At 28.0% G+C, this 20,707-nt stretch overlaps 1 protein-coding gene across 5 annotated transcripts in view; it reads right to left on the bottom strand.

Moving 5' to 3' along the window:
- LOC107455860 (rap guanine nucleotide exchange factor 2) overlaps nt 1–20,707 on the bottom strand; it is a 368,973-nt gene that overhangs the window by 140,186 nt on the left and 208,080 nt on the right. For 2 of the 5 annotated variants that reach the window (XM_087151809.1, XM_087151810.1), the window contains exon 1: nt 6,525–7,158. The exons of the other annotated variants lie outside the window; for them this stretch is intronic. In XM_087151809.1, the coding sequence (XP_087007935.1) occupies nt 6,525–6,610 (86 nt within the window). In that variant the 5' untranslated portion in view covers nt 6,611–7,158. Of the gene's footprint in view, nt 1–6,524; nt 7,159–20,707 lie in introns of those variants that run through there. 5 annotated transcript variants of the gene reach the window in all.

Genomic DNA, 20,707 nt, shown 5'->3' with positions numbered 1-20,707 from the left:
CGTAAGGTAATGGGCACTGGAGAGTGCCGGTCACTGAAAATTCTTCATGTGTTGAAGAGAATTGAGGAAATATTGTGGTGTCAACACTAGGACTCGAACTCCAGTTCTACCGGTCATGAGATTGACAAATGAGCTCTCTCAGCTATGATATGTGAGCTGTTGCAAAGAATTACGTAGCTTCATTAGTTGGTTCTAGTCGGTGCTATAAAATTCTGGTTGTTTAACCGTATTAGGTGAAAGCAGCTAATAAACAGTTTTTCTCAAACTTAACAGTTTGATTACCATTTTATTTATGATTATTTGACTGTTTTGATTAAATATGGTATAATAACCATTCAATAAATTGTTATTTAACCATTTTTTCCGAGAAATTTCTAACAGTGCACACAGCCTTGTCTAATGACCTGGACGAAAAACAATTACGTTCTATTATTTGAGTTTTTAAACCCAATATTTATTTCAAAATATCTTTTGGTACCTTTTCCCATAAAGTTCTTTTGTTGCGATGAAATTGCAAGTTGTTTAAGATGCTCTGAAACCTTGTCTTCTAAAAGCAAAGTGATCAATAAGGTGAGATAGTCGTGATGAAACTTGAGGTTCTTCATTAGTCTGAAAGTTTTGGTCTCTGCTCCAGACAAATCAACTTTTAACAGATCAGACCAAGCCATCTTATTTAATCGAGAATGTCAGTTCATTTTTCTAGCAGAAAGGAATCTAAACGCTACTTTAAAGCACTTTGTTGGTTTGAAACCTTTAGCTTGCATCCCCACCAAAAAAAAAAAAAAAAAAAAAAGAAATAAAAAAAAAGAAAAAAAAAAGAAGGAAACTACTACCTTAAAACTATTGGACACGTCTAGCATCTTTAAGGGATTTGCAAATTAATGTTCGCGATGAAAGGGTATAGATTTTCATTGGTCTGTAGAGGCTAAAATTTTCAGACCAATAATGGCTTCAAGCCAACTAATTAATGTCACTGGGGGTAACATTCTACAAGGGAATGAGGGCTTCAAAGCTGCTTTAATTATTTCCCAAGGTATCTTTAGAAAATTTGCATAAAAAGTAAATAATGTACTATAACTAGTTTAAATTAAATATTTTCCATTTAATATAAATTTTAATAAATTAGATATTTGAGTTTGACAATTGAATCAAACTAAATAATAAGGACAATACTGTATGCACATTTAAAGTATTAAAGTATTTGTCCTTAGTTTTAAATTCACATTATGTGGAAAAAGGAGCTAAAATTAATGATTCAAAAATATGTCAAGTCAATTTTTTTCTTCCTCAACTAGTTTAGTCAAACATTTTTTTCTCATTCTTTGTCAACTCTTTAAACAGTTCGGTAACAAAATATTATCATTGTAAACGACGGATATCCGACAGGTCAAACAAGATAAACCGATTATTTAACATCACCTAATATTTGTTCCTTTCTTTCACGAACGTTGAACAAACATTAAAGCAAAATTTAGTTTTCTTTCATTTGCTTGTTTACATAACTATCTATAGATAAATAATTAGGTAGAAAGATTTATTTTGCTATAATCAATCAAAGTTTTATTTGTTGAAAAAAGAACTTCAGTTTTGTAAAAAATATCAAATTTTTAAAATATAAACTAATGTGGGGTTTGTGAACATTTTGGTTTAATTGTTTTTATCAAATTAAGTGTTAAGAATATGTAACTAGCCATTGAATAAATTTAAAAGACTAAAACTTCTTTTGTAAAATTGTCAGTTCATTGTCTCTATTTTTTCATTTATAAATAGTTTATGCATCGTTTTGTATGTTATGTAAAATACTAAAATAGTTTAAGATAAAAATATTTATTAAATGTTATTTATAAAGTTTTTTTTATAATAAAAAGTGGATGAAAATTAGAAAATTATTCATTAATTTTTGCCTGGAATAATTTCGAAACGAATTAAGAAAGGAATAATTTATAGATATGAGCGGTAAAAAAATACGTTGAAATTTTTTTAAAAAAATTTAATACATTCTAATTGTTTATACACCTATCAATCCTTATGTCCTCCTCTGCTGATCAGACGAGTGGTCCTCTCGCCGTTCAAGCACCCGCCCACTAGCGTTCACCATGTAAAAGGGGACAACCACAAACGATTTGTAGCTTACGAATTTTCAATTTGTTTTTGTGGGGTATCAATTTCATTGAAGGACGAAAAAGCTGCTAGTCCCGTGGTTGTTCTTATTCTTCAACTATCTGACGAAGTAAGTGGAGATCCATTAGACATCCTCAGAAAGACCAGAAGGGGAGAAGCTTATAAGCGTATAAATCTTCTCTGGATAGACCCAAGCAGTCCAGGATGTGTTCTACAGAGGTCTGCTGAGTTTAACAATTAGAGCAGACTTCAAAGATCTTCCTGCCTTCAATAAACGAGGCAATCTTTGCGTGTCCACTTGATAATCTTGAAAATATCGTTCGTGAAGGCTCTGTCACAGTTGAGAACAAACGAAGAGCTAGGCTCTTTGCCCTCATACCAGTGGTGACAAGGAGGGGTCTTCCACTCCTTTGAAATGTCAGATTTAACCTTAGATCGATGCTCTGAGTAGTCAGTCATAAGGAGGAGGTAAATTGTACTGAGGAATTTAAGCACCTCACAGGTAGAAGTTTGTTTTGACTCATGGTGGAAAAAAAGGAGGAAGTAAAGGTTGGATACAATCGTTTTTATTGATCTCCTTTTCTCTCCGGTGAAAATAAAACAGGAGCTAAGTTTACAAAGTTTGTAATCATTCAAATAAAAACATTCGTTTAGATAGGTCACCATAGATCTAGAATCAAAAGATACACCTAAAATGAGTGACTAATGTTCATCCATTCAAACGATAAAACCTTTTCCCAAAAGTTAAAATAAACAACAATAAACTAAGCGGGATAAAGAAGATAAAAATCTTTGTATTGTTAATAAATCGGGCTACCAGGATTTTCGAGAGAGAAAAATAAGCGACTTTCTCCATTCCGGCGTTTGAAAAACGGGAGAAATCTTCTCCCCAATTTCCACCTTTGCTGTTTATTCCTTTCTCCACAGCTATAAATCATTCATGAATGACTTGACTTAAAGATTTCATCTCTGATAACAGTTCCTATTCAGAAATAGGATCACCAAAGTTTTGTCACCGATATCGCTTGAATAATGGAAGATGACGAAAAAGAGGATAAAAAAAAAACAGTAGATTAAAAAAAGATATTTCATCGTATTTGAATATTTCATACCTCATATAGGAGAATGGATTGAATAATTTAAACGGCGTGATGAAGATCTTGAATAGAATTAGTTACAAGAAAGGGATGAAAAATCACTTTTATAAGAAATTTCATTCATTATTCAGTCATTCAATATTCAGAAACTTTAGTTTTAATCTTCATGTTTTAGTTATTAATCTTTCATTTGAGCGTCTGAGTTTTCTATTATCATGATATTATTAAATGAATATTGCTGAAACAGACGTAGTAAACGGAGAGGTGGCAATTAAATATTCATTTTCAATTCAGTCAGTGTGTAATAAATTTAAGCTCAATTGCATGAGAGTATATAATTAATCAGAGAACACGCGAATTTAGTTTGCATTATTTATAGTTAGGGACTAAACATACCTCAGCATTTTGATTAAAATGCACTATTTAATTTAACTATTCGATTTAATGCATTATTTTCTTAAAATTTTATTAGTTTACATGCCTACATAAGCCAATAAATCATACGTTATAAAACCTTATCTGTAACTATATAAGACTTATAAAAATTGTATATACCTACATATACAATATAAAATTCAGGATCAAATAAGGGTATACGTCCGGCATTTTGCGTGATCATCCGTAAAATCCATTTCATCGTAAAATTTATTTTTACCGTAAAATATTATGCCGTAGTTTTTTCAGTAATATTTATTTAAAGGACTGATTTAGTAATTTTACGATAATTGTTTTTATTGTTATTATTTATTATTATTATTACGATGTATTGGATTTCTTTGTTTCGTAACTTGCACTGGTAAAAATAAATTTTTCGGTAAAAAGTACCGTTACCCTGAGTGCAAATACTTTTAACCATTATTTTTATTGTTATTAATGATTATTATTACTGAGATGTATTGGATTTTTTCGTTTCGTAACTTGCACTGGTAAAAATGGATTTCCCGGTAAAAAGTACCGTCACTCCGAGTGCGAGTACTTTTAACAGTGAGTTGACTGAGAATTTTTTACCTCGTATATATCCGCTACCTTTGTATAAGAGATAGACGATTGAATTACAGCTATCGTAAAATCGTGACTCTTGATATCGAAAATTGAAGGAATTAGTGAATGAGTGAATTAGTAAATGAATGAATGTGTGAATCTATTAGTAAATTAAGGAATTAATTAGTGAATGAGAGAATTAGTAAATAAATAAAAGTGTGAATCAATTAGTAAATTAAGGAATGAATGAGCCAATGAGTAAATTTGTGAGTAAATGATTAAAACGAGAGAAGAGAGGAGGCTGATCAATGAATGAATCGGCTAATCAGTTTTATATAAAAATGCATGAATCAATGAGCTAATCAGTTTGTCTGTTCAGCTGCACCCATACAGCATTCATTTGCTGTGGAAACTTCAGTCTTATATCTTGATGTTTATTTTCTCTTTAATTATTTGACTTAATTTAGTACTTTCTTTAAATTTTATAGGTATCATTGCCTATACCGAAATCAAGTTTTTATTTTTATTTTCTCAACAGAAATTTTTTTTGTGCAATTTGAAAATAAGACTTATTATTTTATGACTCTTATCCTTTCGAATATAAGTTAGTTTAGAAAATTTGGGAAAAACTATTTTAATGTGCGAACAATGAATTAAATGGTTTAATTAAAAGAATTAAACCTTTGAACATAAATATCAACGAAATATGTTCCTTTTATCTCTAAATCTATTAAAAAAAATTGAATTTTAACAGTCATAATTGTAAAAACTAAAAACCGTATTGTTAATAATCAAATTTAATTTCTCAGTTTTTACACAAGTTTTAAATTGAAGACTATGTTTAATTATAGTGCTTTAGAATGGGGAACACCATTTGTAACTGTCCGAAAAAAAGAGTGCAGTCAAAATTACCTAAAATTTGTAAAATATTGTAAAATTTAATATTGTAAAATTTACGTTATCTCTATATTATATCTTACGTTGGCTCTTATTTTGTTGGAATATACTTAAAAATATAATAATTATGAATAACAAATGAAAAATAAGTGATGCATGTAACCAATATTAAATTTTTTATGCAAATATTTTAAGTTTTCTTTTTTACCATTTAACAATTAAAAATAAACTCAGATATTGTTAATATTTAGAAATAAAAACTGAAAATATTCTCTGTTGGTGAAAATTACAATAAAAGTTAAAAAATATTTAATGTTAAAAAAACATTATGAGAATTGTTATGAATAAAGCGAATAAGTTAATAAAGCTTACATTATACTTATAAGACTTTTATAATTAAAATTTTCAACACTATACAATTAAATAACATGAGAAAGAAAACATATATTAGAAGAAGATCGTAAGCATTAAATTCGGTACCAGATAATTTGTTGTTAACTAATTTTTCGTGAATTATCATCATTTAGAACAATTACAATGCATATCAAACATATCATTAATACATAAAGTTAATAAAGCTCAATTTAAAATTAATAATAATTACTACATTTAACAAAGTAGATTAATTTGATAATATTTGTTGTATTAAAATATTAATAAAACATTCGCTTAACAATATTAACGTTTAATCTTTATTTTTTTCTTACTTCACTTGCGTTCTTTCATTACAAATTATTGGGCTTTCTACGCATTATTTAATAAGAAAAAATTTGATCAGTGGCAAAAATTTTATACGAATTCAAGGATAGCTAATCTCATTATTTTTTTAAAAATAGCTTCTATTCTTTAAAATCGTATGTTTAGGGATCTAGATATCAACTAAACATAGTCATCTGGATGTTCAATTTCGATTTAATATAAACCAGAATTATATTATAATCCTAATTTATAATATAATCCTAATTCAATGTAACCCAGAATTATAATGTAATCCTAATTCATATTGTAATCTTAATTTAAAACAATCCGGAATTTTTAATTTAATTAATTATATATCCTGGATAATTTATTTAAATATAAATAAAAAAATGTATAAATATACGCGCAAATATACGCAAAAAATGTACAAATATATGTATAAATTCAAAATTAAATTTTAATACTCATTTTCAAAAATAATATTGAATACACAAAGTTTGAAAATGGAAAGGAATTTAAATTTTTTTTTAATAAAGATGAATGATTTTTTTTAAAAAGATGATAATTGGAAAAAGGGAAAATATATATTAATTAATAGTAATTTTATTTAAAATATTATTCACATTGAAAAAAATAATAGATAAAATGTCTTATCATTTGTCCAAATAATAATATTATAAATATCAATGCATTTTAGAATCATTTTACTGATTATAAAAAAATGCTTACCATTCTGAAAATCTGCGCCCAATATGTAATGACTTTCGCCTCGCTTCACGCAAGGAATTATGTCTTTTGCGTATAAATCCTTCCATCGAAATGTTTGTTTTTATTCAAGTGTAAAGCATGTTTCAAACAAATAAATAATTCTACAGTTCATATAAGTTGTTTTGGTTGATTGAAATTCTTTTTAATTCATTTATCTTCACTTATATTGATGAAAATAGTTTTTCTTTTCCAAAAATACTTGGTATAAAATATTCCAAAATTAAAATATTTTGTGCGTGGCTAATTTCAATAAAACGATAAGTAATGAAAATGAAAAACTAAAACGATAATAAACAATAGTAAACAAAGTGCGCAGTATCGTCACGCAATATTTCAAGGAGCAGACGATTTTATAAGAAAAAACTTTTTCAAATATCTTTTTTATTCAGGTAACGGAACTACAACTTTGATTAAATCTCCGGCGTGGATTCAAATGGCTTGTTAAAAGAGAACAAATTGAGTAAGCGATTGATTTGGTTTTCCAAAGATGCAGCCACTGGAAAGGGAGGGGTGTCGTTGCGCCCCATCAACTAACCCGAAATGAAGTAAAGGCTGCTTCTCGAGTCGCCATAGTACTGATTTTCCTAGGGCTGTCAGATCGCTGATTACCCCCGGTACATCGCCAAAGGCGGAAAGGCGCCAAGAAGTTTTCGTCTTCTGCATCATTAGCTACGCTTTGCTAAAACTGGGGAAATGGAGAAAATGTTAATAGGGAATTCCTATACCATCCATATTCAACTAGTGGCTTAGCAATACCCTTTTGTGAAAGGCTGAGGAGAGGGATTATTGTGAATTCAAAATGAAGGAAGACATTTAATTAATATTGCTATTTACATAGCAGAAAGATATGAAAAGCGTTTGGTATTTATTATACTTTTCTAATACAGCATTGAATAATCATTGATATGTTTTACTAAATTAAAAAAATAAATAAATAAGGTATATTTTCCTTCATAAACAAGGAAAATAAATCTAATAACAGCTTTAAGTATTAAACAATAATTTTTAATAATAGCATGACTTTTGTTAACTTATAGAAATTTCATAACTTATTTTATGACGATGGTACTTATTATATATTTCTAATTTAGCGTTAAATATTTATTTGCAAGTCTTTCTGACAAAAAAACAGCATCATTCGCTTCTTTAATAAGTAAAATAAGCTTGAAAACAGGTTTAAATAGCTATTTTAAATAATAGTACAAATTTCGTTAACGTATAAAAATTAGAAACATGTGTAAAGAACAAGAAATTAATGAAATGTATAAATAATGAATAGATGAATACTGCTACTTAATCTATCTGAGCCATAATAAGAATTTACGTATCAGAAAATAATTTATTAAAATTTGAACTTTAATATCGTTATCTTGCATAACTTACCTAAACCTGAAAGAAAACGTGTTGAACCATTTTTTTTTGTTCTGGTTAAATTATACTAGCACGTAATCAAGCTCAAAAAAGAATAAATTTACACGATATTTAATTTACGCTATAATATAATTCAGTACAATATTACGATCAAAGCCAATTTTTAATAATATTTTGGTAAAACGCAATGAAACTTTTTTACAGGTGTTGAACTGAATAGTTAGTTATTAATCAACATTAAATAATAAGAAAATAATTGAATAAATGGGCGAGTTTCATTTAATCAATTATTTGAGTAAATGTATCAATCTAACATTTTCGGAGGTTTTAAGAATTGATTGCTCTTTTATCTGGATTTCTTTTTAAAATCTATTCTCAGAATTTAATTACAATTAAAGTGTAATAAAGTATCCTGGAATGAATAAGGCTTTTTATTTTAATCAGGAAAAGAATTGAAACGTTGAACACAGTATCTGAATCATTAGTGAACATTTTCCACTATCTTAATAAAGTATTAATTTGAATAATGTTTGAACAAGTGAAGATTATTGTATCTTCGAAATAAATATTTATATTCATTGAGCTATTTATAAATTTCGATTTTGGAACAAATGGTATAGAAACTAGAAAAGATTTTGAAAAAATTCATTTCGAAAAATCATGCAATCCATTTAATAATTATTTAGAATAAGAAATAAAAAATTTTTCTGTGATTATTTTAAAAATTAATTTTTTGATTATGGTGATTATTTTATCACAGTAACTAATGAACTATTTATAAAATAAAAACGAAACTTTTAAAATATAACATTTATATGAATTAATTTTGAATAAAATATGTGATTAAATTTTAAAGGGGTTATTGCATAGTTTATTTCATTTAACTAATTATTGTGCCGAGAAATTTATAGATTTAAAAAAATCTATAAATTTCTGCCCCTTGTCTGCCGTATTTATACTCTTATGAAAAGTGATAAAATGTTCAACGTATCCTTCTTCCAAAACTCTTAAGCACATCATTATGTTTACCTCTTGAACTACAATAGGATGCACATTCACTGCATTAAGGTGCTAAGTTAAACCCTGTTTCTGCTCAAATTAAGCCATAGTACCAGTTGTTTAAGATATGTTAAATTATGACTTTACATAATGTGTACACTGTAAAAATTATAGTGTAATATCTGTATATGATGGTGACCAAATCAAAGAATTGTACGAAGAAGCATCTTATTTCAAGTTAGCACCAAATTGAGCTTTGATATACAATTTAAATGGTATCTTTTAAATCTGAACACATTAATGGGATAAACTCGCTCCAAACATTACCCATTAAATTAGTTTAGAAATACGTAAGCTCGTTTTAATATAGGAAAAATAGGAAATATTTTTCAATAAACACCCATCGTTATATTTTTCTTCTAAGAATGGCATTGTACTTTGAGAAAAAAAATTGGTCACAACTAATATAATTTGGTAAAGTTTACCACTTTTCTGGCTCTCCAACACCAAAAAACCCGATAATTTTTACCTAGGAGCTTTGGTAAAGATATTGGTAAAAGTTTTTATAAAATATATGGTTTTAAAATAAGAGACAAAATTTGGCAAATGTGGTAAAATTTGAAAATTTTATCATGATACCTCAAAGCATGACATAAAACTACTTCTTCGGTTAAAATCATACTTTTCCGTTCTAGATTTTTCATTGAATGCTTGGTAATACTAACTATAATTTTGAAAACCTGAATTTCCGGTAAACCTTTACCATATGAACGACAAAATTACTAAATGAATGGGTTTAAATACCGTATATTTTGTTGTTCAGTACCAGAATTAGGATTTTTTTAAATCAGAAGTATGGTAATTGCCATACTGTACTGTAATTTTACCAGAATCATTTCCCCCCTTATAATGCATTAAAACTAAGGTTGTTATTATAGTGAAGTAAGCAGAGAATGTTTCGTTCAACTTTTAAGGAACAAAGAATAAGTTAGCTACTTTTACCAGTGATGTAATATTAAAAAACAATCTTACAAGAAAATATTTATTTGAATTAAAAAAATTAAAAAAAGCACTATTAATTTATGAGTGAAAAAATAAAACGGCAACCATTAGCGAAACTAATTTTGAATAAGTTTGTTTCACTGCATGAAGAGTAATGTTGCCGTAAATACACATTTACGTAAAGTGAACCGCAGAGGAGCAGGCATACATGGAACAATCAAGAAATTAGCCAACGGAATGGGAAAAGTAAATGCTTCGTTTATAAACAAATAAAATGAAAGTTTAACTAAAAGTGTATTTACTGATAAAACTTTATAGCTTAAAATAACCGTTAGGAAGAAACATTAATTAGAAGAAAAAAATGGTTTACTTAACTGAGTAAAAAAAGGTATGCTCGAAGCGAATTTATAGTGTTTCTAACTCTACAGGAACACCGAAATGTTCGGTAATTCTTACCGAAGCCTTTTGGTAATGCTTCTTTTAAAGTTGACAATAATATATGGTTTTTTAGTATGTGATAAAAATTGGTAAATGTGGCAAGATTTGATAATTTAATCGTGATTCTTTAGAGTAGAGCATGCCAGAAAAACCATTTATTCTGTTAAATTTATTTTTCAGTTTTGTATTTTTACTAAATGTTTAGTAATAAAAACTGCAATTTTAATAAAGCATAATGTTCGGTAAAATGTTACCATATGACCGGAAAAATTGCCAAATGAATATTTTGAATGCGGTATACTTTGGATTAAATTACCAGAATTATGTTTTTTTTTCTTCTTCTTTTTATACCAGAAATGTCATTACCATGCAATCCGGTAATTTTGTCAAATTTTTTTTAATCGTGTTGTGTGCTCCGCTGCATTAATAATGAACAAAAACTTGCGTACGTAAAGTCGGCGGTAGTGCTAAAAGTGACATATTAACTAAACATTAGGGATTGACTTAGTTTTGTGATTGAATTTAAGAACATGGAAAAATATTAATTTAATAAAAACAAACTACATAGAAACGCAAGAATTCTCGAATACTATGAATTATAACAATCAATGAAATGTAATTATTAGTAACAGATGAATGTTAACGTAACACTACCGGATAAAAAGGTGCAATTTTTAACAAAAAAAAATCACATGCTTATTTTGGAAAAATTCGTTTTGCTTCAATAAAGGTAATGTTGCCACAAAGCAAATTTTCGGAAAAAAGGTGAAAATAATTGTTACGGTATTTGCTAAAAAAATTAGATAAATATGATTTGGGCCTTGTAACAGAATTTAAAAAGTGAATCTGCAGTGCAATCTTTTAAAATTCAACTACATCTGGGATTTCAACAGAATTTGCAGAGATGTATGCTTCTAAAATTAAGATTAATCTTAATCTAACATATATTTAGAATAATATGAAATATAATGAAATTATACCCAAAAATTTTATTTTACTTAAAATTACCTTGAATATTAAACTATTATTCTTTAGCTTTGCTCAAAACGAGAAAAACAGATTCTTTTTTTTATAGCCAAATATATAAATCAGAAAGAAAAGTTTAACTTGCAGATGATAATATTAAAATAAACATATTCACTATAATTGACAAAATTAACTGAATTGTAATTAATGGGTTAATTTAATTTCTTTAATGAAATTAATTACTATATCAACAGGTACTTTGCAGAGAAATAAAATAATAACCTGAAAAAATGAATAATTTTTTTTCGGTATTCATTTTTTTAAAATAAAGAAAACTATACCTTATTTTTCATAAAGGAAGAAAAAAAAGTTTTTTTTCATTTTCCTTTTATCCCTAATTTTTACTTGCTTTCGGCTTTTTCTCCCAGCAAATTATTTTTTTCTTTTTTTAAATCTTTATGTTTATTTTTTATTTATTTATCTTGAGGTGGAAAATAATCTGCAAATGCTGCAATAGCAAGTCAGCCAAATAAACGTTAATCAACTAATGAAGGATAATGACAACACATATACACGGAAAAAATAACTTTGAAGAAAAAAAAAGCTTGCTTTCTTGCAATAAGATGAATGGAGCTTTAAAAACACAAACACGCCTCATTGCGTCGTGTTAAATGGCGGGTAAATATTCTCCGCATTATCCAATCAACCGATTTAACTGCAAAGAAGAGAAATAAGAACTTAAATTCTTCGATTTAGTACCCATTTTCTAAAATAATCGTAAATAATAGGAAATTTCGTAAACAATCTGAAAAATTTCAACAATTGAACTGCTATAACTTAAATTTTTTAGAGAATCTGTAATTGAAAAAATAGGGTACAATATATGTAACCTAAATAAATTATGACGCGTCCTTATTTGAGGTATCAGCATAAAGTTCAAAAAATTAATTTTACCATGTACCGTGAAAATTTCCAGATCAAATTACAGACAAAATACCGGCATTTCGGGTACCTCATTCATAAAATTCCTTTTACCGTATATCGTAATTTTTACAGTAATATTTATATGATTTGAGTAATTCAGATATTTTATTGTATTTATTACAACAAAAATTACGGTATATTAGATTCTTTTTGTTACAAAAAATGTATACGTATCCATTTAAAAAAAAGTAAAAAATGGAACAATGGATACCGTTAATGGATTAATGGATGAAATGAACACAGTTAAAAATGGTAAAATGGACTGACATTCTGAATACCGGTACTTTTTACCGGAAATTTTTACAGTGTAGATCGATTGATAAAATAGACCAAATATTTACAGGATATGACTAAAGTACATAAAGGTGCAAAGATTTCGAGCGTAACATCGAATCAACAAACTGAAATATACATATTTAACATTTAGGTAAATATTTATTAACCCTCCAGTTATTAACCCTCTAGTATAACCAAGTTTTTTTTCCTTCAAAATAAGTATTGTACTAATATTATATTATTGATTATTTATATTAACAAGTAAAATAGCAATGAAAGTACTAGTGTAATACACGATAATATTTGATAATATTATCAAGTATATTATAAAATGCTGGCAGTACTGATAGTATAAAAAGTGCTGATTAAATCATATTATTAATCATTTGTATTATAAAATAGTGATACACTGATTGCTTGTAAATATTATGGTACATTAAATTATCAAGTATATTATTCTTAAATACTGGAAGTACTGATATAATCAAAAGTACTGATACCCTAATTAATTTATATTATTGATCTTCGATATTTTTTAAGTACTGATACATTGATTGCTCGTAAATATTATTGTACATTAAATCATCAGGTATATTATTATTAAATACTCGCAGTACTGAGAGAGTAAAAAATACTGATACCCCGATTAAATTATATTATTGATTGCTTATATTATCATGTACTAAAACCATTATTGCTTATAAACATTATCGAACATTATTTTTTATTGTGCAAAAGGAGGGAACGGGTCACTATAATATTTAAAAAATGTATTTTAATTAAATTATGCTATTGATCCTTCAAGTAACTATTGATCATCAAGTTACTTTCTAGCAAACAAAAATAAATTTGAAATCGAAAAAAAAAAGAGACGAAATCTTGTACAAAGATAGAATATAAACTAGTTAAGAACTGAAAAAAAAGCACAACAAAGTTACATAAATCGCCAAATATTGCAAACTTAGTCACGGTTTCTGTTACAGTAGCGATTTCTTTCTACTTGACACTATTACGCAGGCTCGTCGGCCCGTGGTGATTGTGCTGGGGCGGCGTCCAATCAAACACGGAGCGCGCCACATGTAAGCCTATCTACAGCTCAAACGAGAAAACCAAAAATTATAGCCCCACTCGTAAAAATCCAGAAGGGTCGGATTATGTTCTGTCTTTTTTCCCCCTTCTATTTATTTTCGCCAAGTGAGAAAAAGATCTCAGACAGACATCCAGAAGTTTTATGAGATCGAGTATAGGAGAAAAGTTTGTGGACTTGTTATTTTCCTTCGCTCGGTCAAACAAACCAACTCCCATATGGGTTCTCTCTGGAGAAAATTATTTTAGCGATCTTTTTCTGTTGTTGGCGCAATTTCATTTTCTTTCGTTTCTTTCAATCTTGTGTGTGAGAGAGAAAAAAAATGAACCAATCAAAAGTGTGTGAGTAAATGCGCTCTGAAAGTAGTGAAAGCGCTTGTAAATGGGGAGGTAAAAGATAGGGACGGGAAATAAAGTCTATCAACGCAGAGGTTTATCACGCTTTTTAAGGTAAATAAAAGATCAAAATGAAGTGAATAAAATAACAGGGAGTTTATACGTTTTCTTATAATAAAAGTGTAAACTAAGCGGTTTTAAAAGCTGGAGTTTATCCTATAGTTTATTTTCAAAGAAAAAAGACGAAGTATTTGTGATTTTGTTAAAAGGTTTATTGTTTTGGAGTAATGTTATCGAAGATTTCTTTTTTCGAAAATAGAAAACGTCTTAAAAACAAATTATTTAAGTACATAAAATTTAAAATCCTCTTTAGGCACTATTTTTAAATCTTACAATAAAAAATTGAAAACAATTTAAATATATTTGTTTCCACAAAAGTAAAAACTCGGGTAAATGGTAACTTTCTTTTAGACTGATAATATTAATTTTACGGAATATCGAAATCTATTTACTATTCAATTAAAACTCAGTTATTAATATCATTTTTTGGTGTTATAGCAGTAAATTTCAACTTTCAACAATTATTGTCGAATAAAAAGAGTTTATTTATCAATCGTGAATCCTGTCACTCCGTGCCCTGAATTCACGTTCCGTGATTGCTGAACGTGATAGTAATTCACTGTAGTTTTTAGATCGAATTTTATGAAATGAATGACATTTAATGTGTCAAAAAATTTCATTATGTAATCATTTTAAAAAAAAATATTGTCATGCAGTAAAACTAGTAAAATAGTGTACAGTGAGCAAAAAAACAAACAAACATAGAACACCATAAATAACGTTTGTTCTAACGATTGGATTTTCATGTACTCTCAATAGTTTGATCGATGGCCTAATTTTAAATATTAATTAGTGCAGACGATATTTTAAGCTAAGAAATTAGACAGAAAAAATTGCACTTTTTTTGAATAAAGATGTCTTTTTTTCGTGACTGTTTTTGATTCCTGACTCTCAAACTATAGGGGTAGCCGCAATCTGGGAAATATGATTTTAAAATTGTTTGGTCATTGGAGCTGTTCAAAGTTCGAACCCCTTAATGTTAATTTTATTTTTTTTGTATATTTCATCATATCTCGGAAGCCATTCAGTCGAATCGAGAAATTTTTTCACTCAATTATAAAGTTTAATTACCCAAAGATAATTACCTGAAAAAAATAATTTTAAATAATTTATTGTTTTTTATTATTTTATTTAACAATGACAAAAAGTGGTTTTGGTTTTATATAATAAATAATCAATTGTATTATTTGAATTGTAAAGTGTACACATTTTTACATCATTTAAAAGAATGTAATTTGTTACGGTTAAATACAAAATTTGAATGAAATCGGTCAAATCAAATTTTAAACTCGTGCAAAATCAAATTTTAAATAAATGATTTTTTTCAAAAATTTAATAACTCAGAACGTATAATACCGATATTTTTGCGTATTGTACATTAGTTATTTTGTTCTGTATTATTCCGCAAAATCTGCTCTCGTTGTAAATTTTGATATATAATCAAAATATACAATGATGGCCCAGTGCCAAAATATCAGTCAAGTTAACTTTTCCAAGCGGGATTGGTAAAAATGTCGTTGGCTGACAGCTGTCTGAAAATGAATTAGGCTTAAATTTATTTAGAATAAAAAAAAAAAATAGTTTATCTGGTTTCCCTTTCGGTTATATACATTTATTTCTCTAAAAGCACTTTACGAAGATAAGATTGTCCCAAGATTTATTCGGAGCTTCTATTGGTTTCTGAACTCCAAGATTAAAGAAGTGAATTTTGAAATTCTGTAAATCCATTACATATGACAAATCTATTAAATGAAAAAGTTATTCCCGTGCAAATTATTATTTACTTTGATAGAAATACTGGATACTGGTTCGAACATGCCGGGTTACATTCCCAGTCGTTTTTCGAATCTTTTACCGTAAATTATTTTAGATATACTTTTCCTATGTTGTCTCAATTTCATTTTCTCCCAGACAGAAAAGAAAAACGCCAACCAATCAAAAGAGTGTAAGTAAATACACTTTAAGGATAGCGAAAACGCTTGTAAATGGGACATAGAGATAGGGACAAAAAAGTAAAGTCTATCAACAGAAAAGTTTATTACGCTTTTTAAGGTAAATAAAAGATCGACAGTAAGGAAAATGAAAACTGGAAGGTGTCTAGATGGAGTTTTCTTGTAATCTTATGATGGAGAGTGAATCTAAATGGTTTTAAAAGCTAAGATATTCTGTTTATTCGGTTTTCCGTTCGTTCTCTCAGAGTGGTTCTGAGTTGTTTATGTTTTGGTGAGAGTGTTTTATTTCGCAGTTTAAGTAATTGATTATTTTATATGAGAGTAAAAATCTAGAAGTAATACAGTTAATGGGAATTTTTTTTTTATTTCTTTTGTTTAATTATCTGTAAAGCTATCCAAGAGTAAGTTGTTCAAATTGTAAAGATTGCACAGAAAAAAAAACTCTGGTATTACTTCTGTATGACATTACTGAATGAAATTACTGTACTGCATGAATTGACTTTTCTGAAGAAAAAAAATCCCTATAATTCTGGTTAATAGAACTAAAATATAAGGTATTTAGACCATTCATTTGGTAATTTTTGCCGTTCGAGGTATTTCTGGTTTTCAAAATTACAGTTCTCATTATCACACATTTATTAAAAAATAAAAAAACCAAAAACTAATTTTAATTGAATAAATGGTTTTTATGCTATTCTCTAAAGTATCACGATAAAATTACCAAATTTTACTACATTTAACAATTTTTTTCTACATATTATAAAAATTTTTTTTATTGTTGATTTTAATAAAAACATTAACAAAGTGCTTTGATAAAATGACCTTTTTGGTGTTTCTATGGAGAACATGATAAACTTTACCATATTCTGGTAGTTTTGATAGTATTTTTTTTTTATCTCAGTGAAATTATATGCATTCAACATTAAAAAAACAGTTTTTTGCTGTTGCTACCGCCGTCAAAGCTGTTTCAGAAAATTTATGCTACGTAGACTTCTCCTTATCATGCCTTAATTTAAAACGCGGAATTCAAAAAAGTGAAAATTAAAAATTTCTGATGGTTTAGTGGATAAAGGAAAACATACTTTATGTTGCCTCGCATCCTGGTTCACTGTCAAAAATCTGGTTTACTCTCCGTTTCGACGAAATTATTTCATAGGAAATTCTCTGAGTGAATATTCAGCAATTTGAGGAAACAACTATGTTTGCTTGTTTGATAAAGCAAATTTCATCAAAAGTTATTATTTTTTTAATTTTATAACAGACGTTAAACAGCGGGCCCGATTCTGAGTTAACGACTATCAATGTTCAACTCCGTAGCTTTGTAATTTTGAATTCAATCGAGAAGACAAACGAAATCCTGGTTCAAACATTAGGGCAAAATAGAATTCGTAAAGGTCTTCTTTTATGAAACAAACCCGTATTTGCGTTACATTGAGATTAAAACCACGAAAATCTCCCATGGTTCATTCGACGACCAGGGGATTCTAACTCATCCGTCTACGACTGAGGATATTTTACGTCTACACTGTGACTGGTGCAAGCTGGTAGCAGAATTTGTATCAACCAGGCGCCGATGAGACTCCAACTTGGGTCACTTTATTCGGAGGCGAGCGTTCTATCTCCTAAGCCATCGCGGCTCAGTCAAAAGTTGTTGAGTTAATTTTATGTGTCGATTAATTCATCTAATTTAATTCAGCATAAATTGAAAGCAGCTGTAGTGAATTAGTTGCCAAGAGCAGCCAAGAATTTAACCAGGGAAACTTGATTGCAAAAGAAGTGTACTAAATGCTGAACCATTCTTCCATGGGTCAAAAATCCTGGGAAACTCCAGAGTGCATTGAGATGACAATGGAGTGCGAATTGTGTCAAATATTTGAGATTTCGTGTTTCGTTTAATGTCACGTGATTTCGTAACAACTTGTTATAAGAGTTTTATATTTCAGTGTGCAATGGCTGATAGATTTATGATTTATTTTCTGGCTCATGCGAAACACAATCCTGATATAAACTATAATTTCTGCAATTTTAAAAGGAAATATGTTATTTAATAACAATTTACGGTTTGGAAACAGAGGCACTAGTCCTTTCTACATTTAACTCTGTGGGAATTTAAAGTCAGTTTTAACATACTATGCAGACATACTCTTAATTTTCTCTAAAAAAAATCTTTTTGGAATAAACTATTTTCATCAATAAAAATACTGTTATTTTTTTTTACACTCTTAATGCATGTTGACACAAGCTTTTTTGAATTAATTTTCTAACAGTAAATAATTAAAATAAAATATTTTAATAAGATTGTACACATATTTTTAAACATCTAGAATTATCTGATTAAAAATCCATGTGTTTATATTTCATAAAATTAATGTTTTTTGGATCAGTGATTCAATATTTCTATTCAGCTTAATAGTGGAAGAAAAGGTTGTGATGAAGAAAATGATTGCGAAGAGAAATAAATAAACAAATAAAACAAAATAAAATAAATGAATAAATAAATATAATAAATAAATAAATGAATAAATAAGTAAAATTAATAAATAAAATAAATAAATAAATAAATAAATAAATAAATAAATAAATAAATAAATAAATAAATAAATAAATAAATAAATAAATAAATAAATAAATAAATAAATGATTCAAAATTGGAAAGAAAAGATAAAATTAACTATTATTATTAAAACTAAACTCATAAATTAAACAGTCTAGTTGTATGAATACATGAATTAAAAGTATCGGTAAATTCGTTCGGTAAAAGGACACTTACACCGGACACTAGAGAGAGGAGTTTTAATATTGATGTTCCTTGTTCTGTTTTACTGTTTTTTTCCTTTTCAATTTACCTGCGAAACATAAGGTCAATACGTGAGTAATAATTAAAAGGAGACTGGAAAGGTATTAAAGAACAGTACCCCAATGGATACTCAATGAAAGCAAAATGGTTGAACCCTTTAAACAAAATGGTGATTCCCAAGTAATTAAAAACATTCAAACTGTATTTTAAATATGTTTCCTAAATTATATTGATTTCTGAAAGCGTAAACGATTCTTGTAAATAAAAATAATAACTACAGTTCACATAATTAAAAAGAAAGGAAATTATCTGTATATCACAAGATGCAGATAACAATAAAAACTAATGCTTAATATCCATCCATTAAGTAAATCCGGTTATAATTTATTTAGTACAGAAATTGAGGATGATTCAGTGGTGCAATATTCACCCTTAAAAATGAAACGAGCAGGATCTAATTGGACCACGTTCGGTGTCACGAGACCAGTTCGTCTTTTTTTACTCCCCCCTCCTCCTCTAGCCGTGTTGTCAGGTCACGATTGAGGAGTTACGTGACAAATATTTTTTTTTCTTCATCCATTTCACCATCTTTCCATCAATTTCCCCGAAGGCATTCATTTTAGATAATGGCAGATAGTTTAGTTTTTTTAGTTCATTTAGTTGCAGGAGTTATTTATATTGAATGGTCAGATACGCGGAAACAGATTCTTCAGTTTTTTTTTATTTTTTCATTTCTTGGTTGCTTCCTTATTTTTGAGATGCAGCACGTGATGAAAAATGGATTTTTTTTTTTTCTCGAGCTCGATTCAAAGTTTCGACATAAGTTACCAATGTCGAACCAATTTAGAACCAGGGTTACAATGATTTAGGAGTGAATGAACTATAACTACTGCATTATCCCGAACTCGAACAAAATGTTTCAAAAATCTGTTATTTCCTCATGAGACTGGTAGAATTTTACGAACTCAATTTTAAATATTTACTTATTATTAATATCTCTAATATATAAAATAATTTGTAAAATCATGCAAAAAAAAAATAAATAAATAAATAAAAAAAGTTAAAGGTGAAAACATTTAAAATATTTGAATTAGTTCATTCAAATCAATTGAATAAAAGAATTCGATTCATTTATTTTATTTAATCAAGTCAGTTCACTCAGTTGGCCAGCATCCAAAGTTTCGTGGCCAAAATTAGTATGGCGATAAAATTTGTTTCAAATTTTGGAGGTTTTTATTTAGGGGTTTTCATGTGCAGGTAAATTGAATTCATAGTTGAAATTTTGAAATACACAAAAAATACCCTCCCCCCCCCCAAAAAAAAAATGGCGGCTGAAATATGGCGAGCAAAAATAAGAAAAATAATATAGTACGTTTAAGTAATTAAGTATAGCAATGAAAATATAATAATTTTCGTAAATTTTATATTAAAAATGAAAAGCAAATTATACTTTCGAAGTAATATTAAAAAATAACGCGAATTAATTACAAAATAGCGCGAAAACATGAAAAAAAAACATATGTTTGTTTTTTGGTATATTTTAGTCCACCTTTGCAATACGGGCAATATGGGGCAGGTTTTTTCGAACGAAGAAACATGAAAGAGGACAACAAAAAAAAGTTTAGCTAATTACCTCGTGGAACTTTTTGGAACTAAGTTTCGAAAGTCATTCAAACATTGTAAAATGTCAAATGATAAGATGTAAACTATAAGTTTGTCAAGAGTATTAACTAATCCAACAAATTGAAAAATTGTACTATAATTTAAGACTAATTACTCTGATAAAAATGTAACAGTAAGGTGAAATTCCTATATAT

This window comes from Parasteatoda tepidariorum, chromosome 9 (assembly GCF_982258835.1).
Source record: "Parasteatoda tepidariorum strain Cologne lab strain chromosome 9, Ptep-v5.0, whole genome shotgun sequence".
NCBI classification, from domain to species: Eukaryota; Metazoa; Arthropoda; class Arachnida; order Araneae; family Theridiidae; genus Parasteatoda; species Parasteatoda tepidariorum.
The sequence above is the reverse complement of the archived record's forward strand: the minus strand, read 5'-3'. Positions and strand labels throughout refer to the sequence as shown.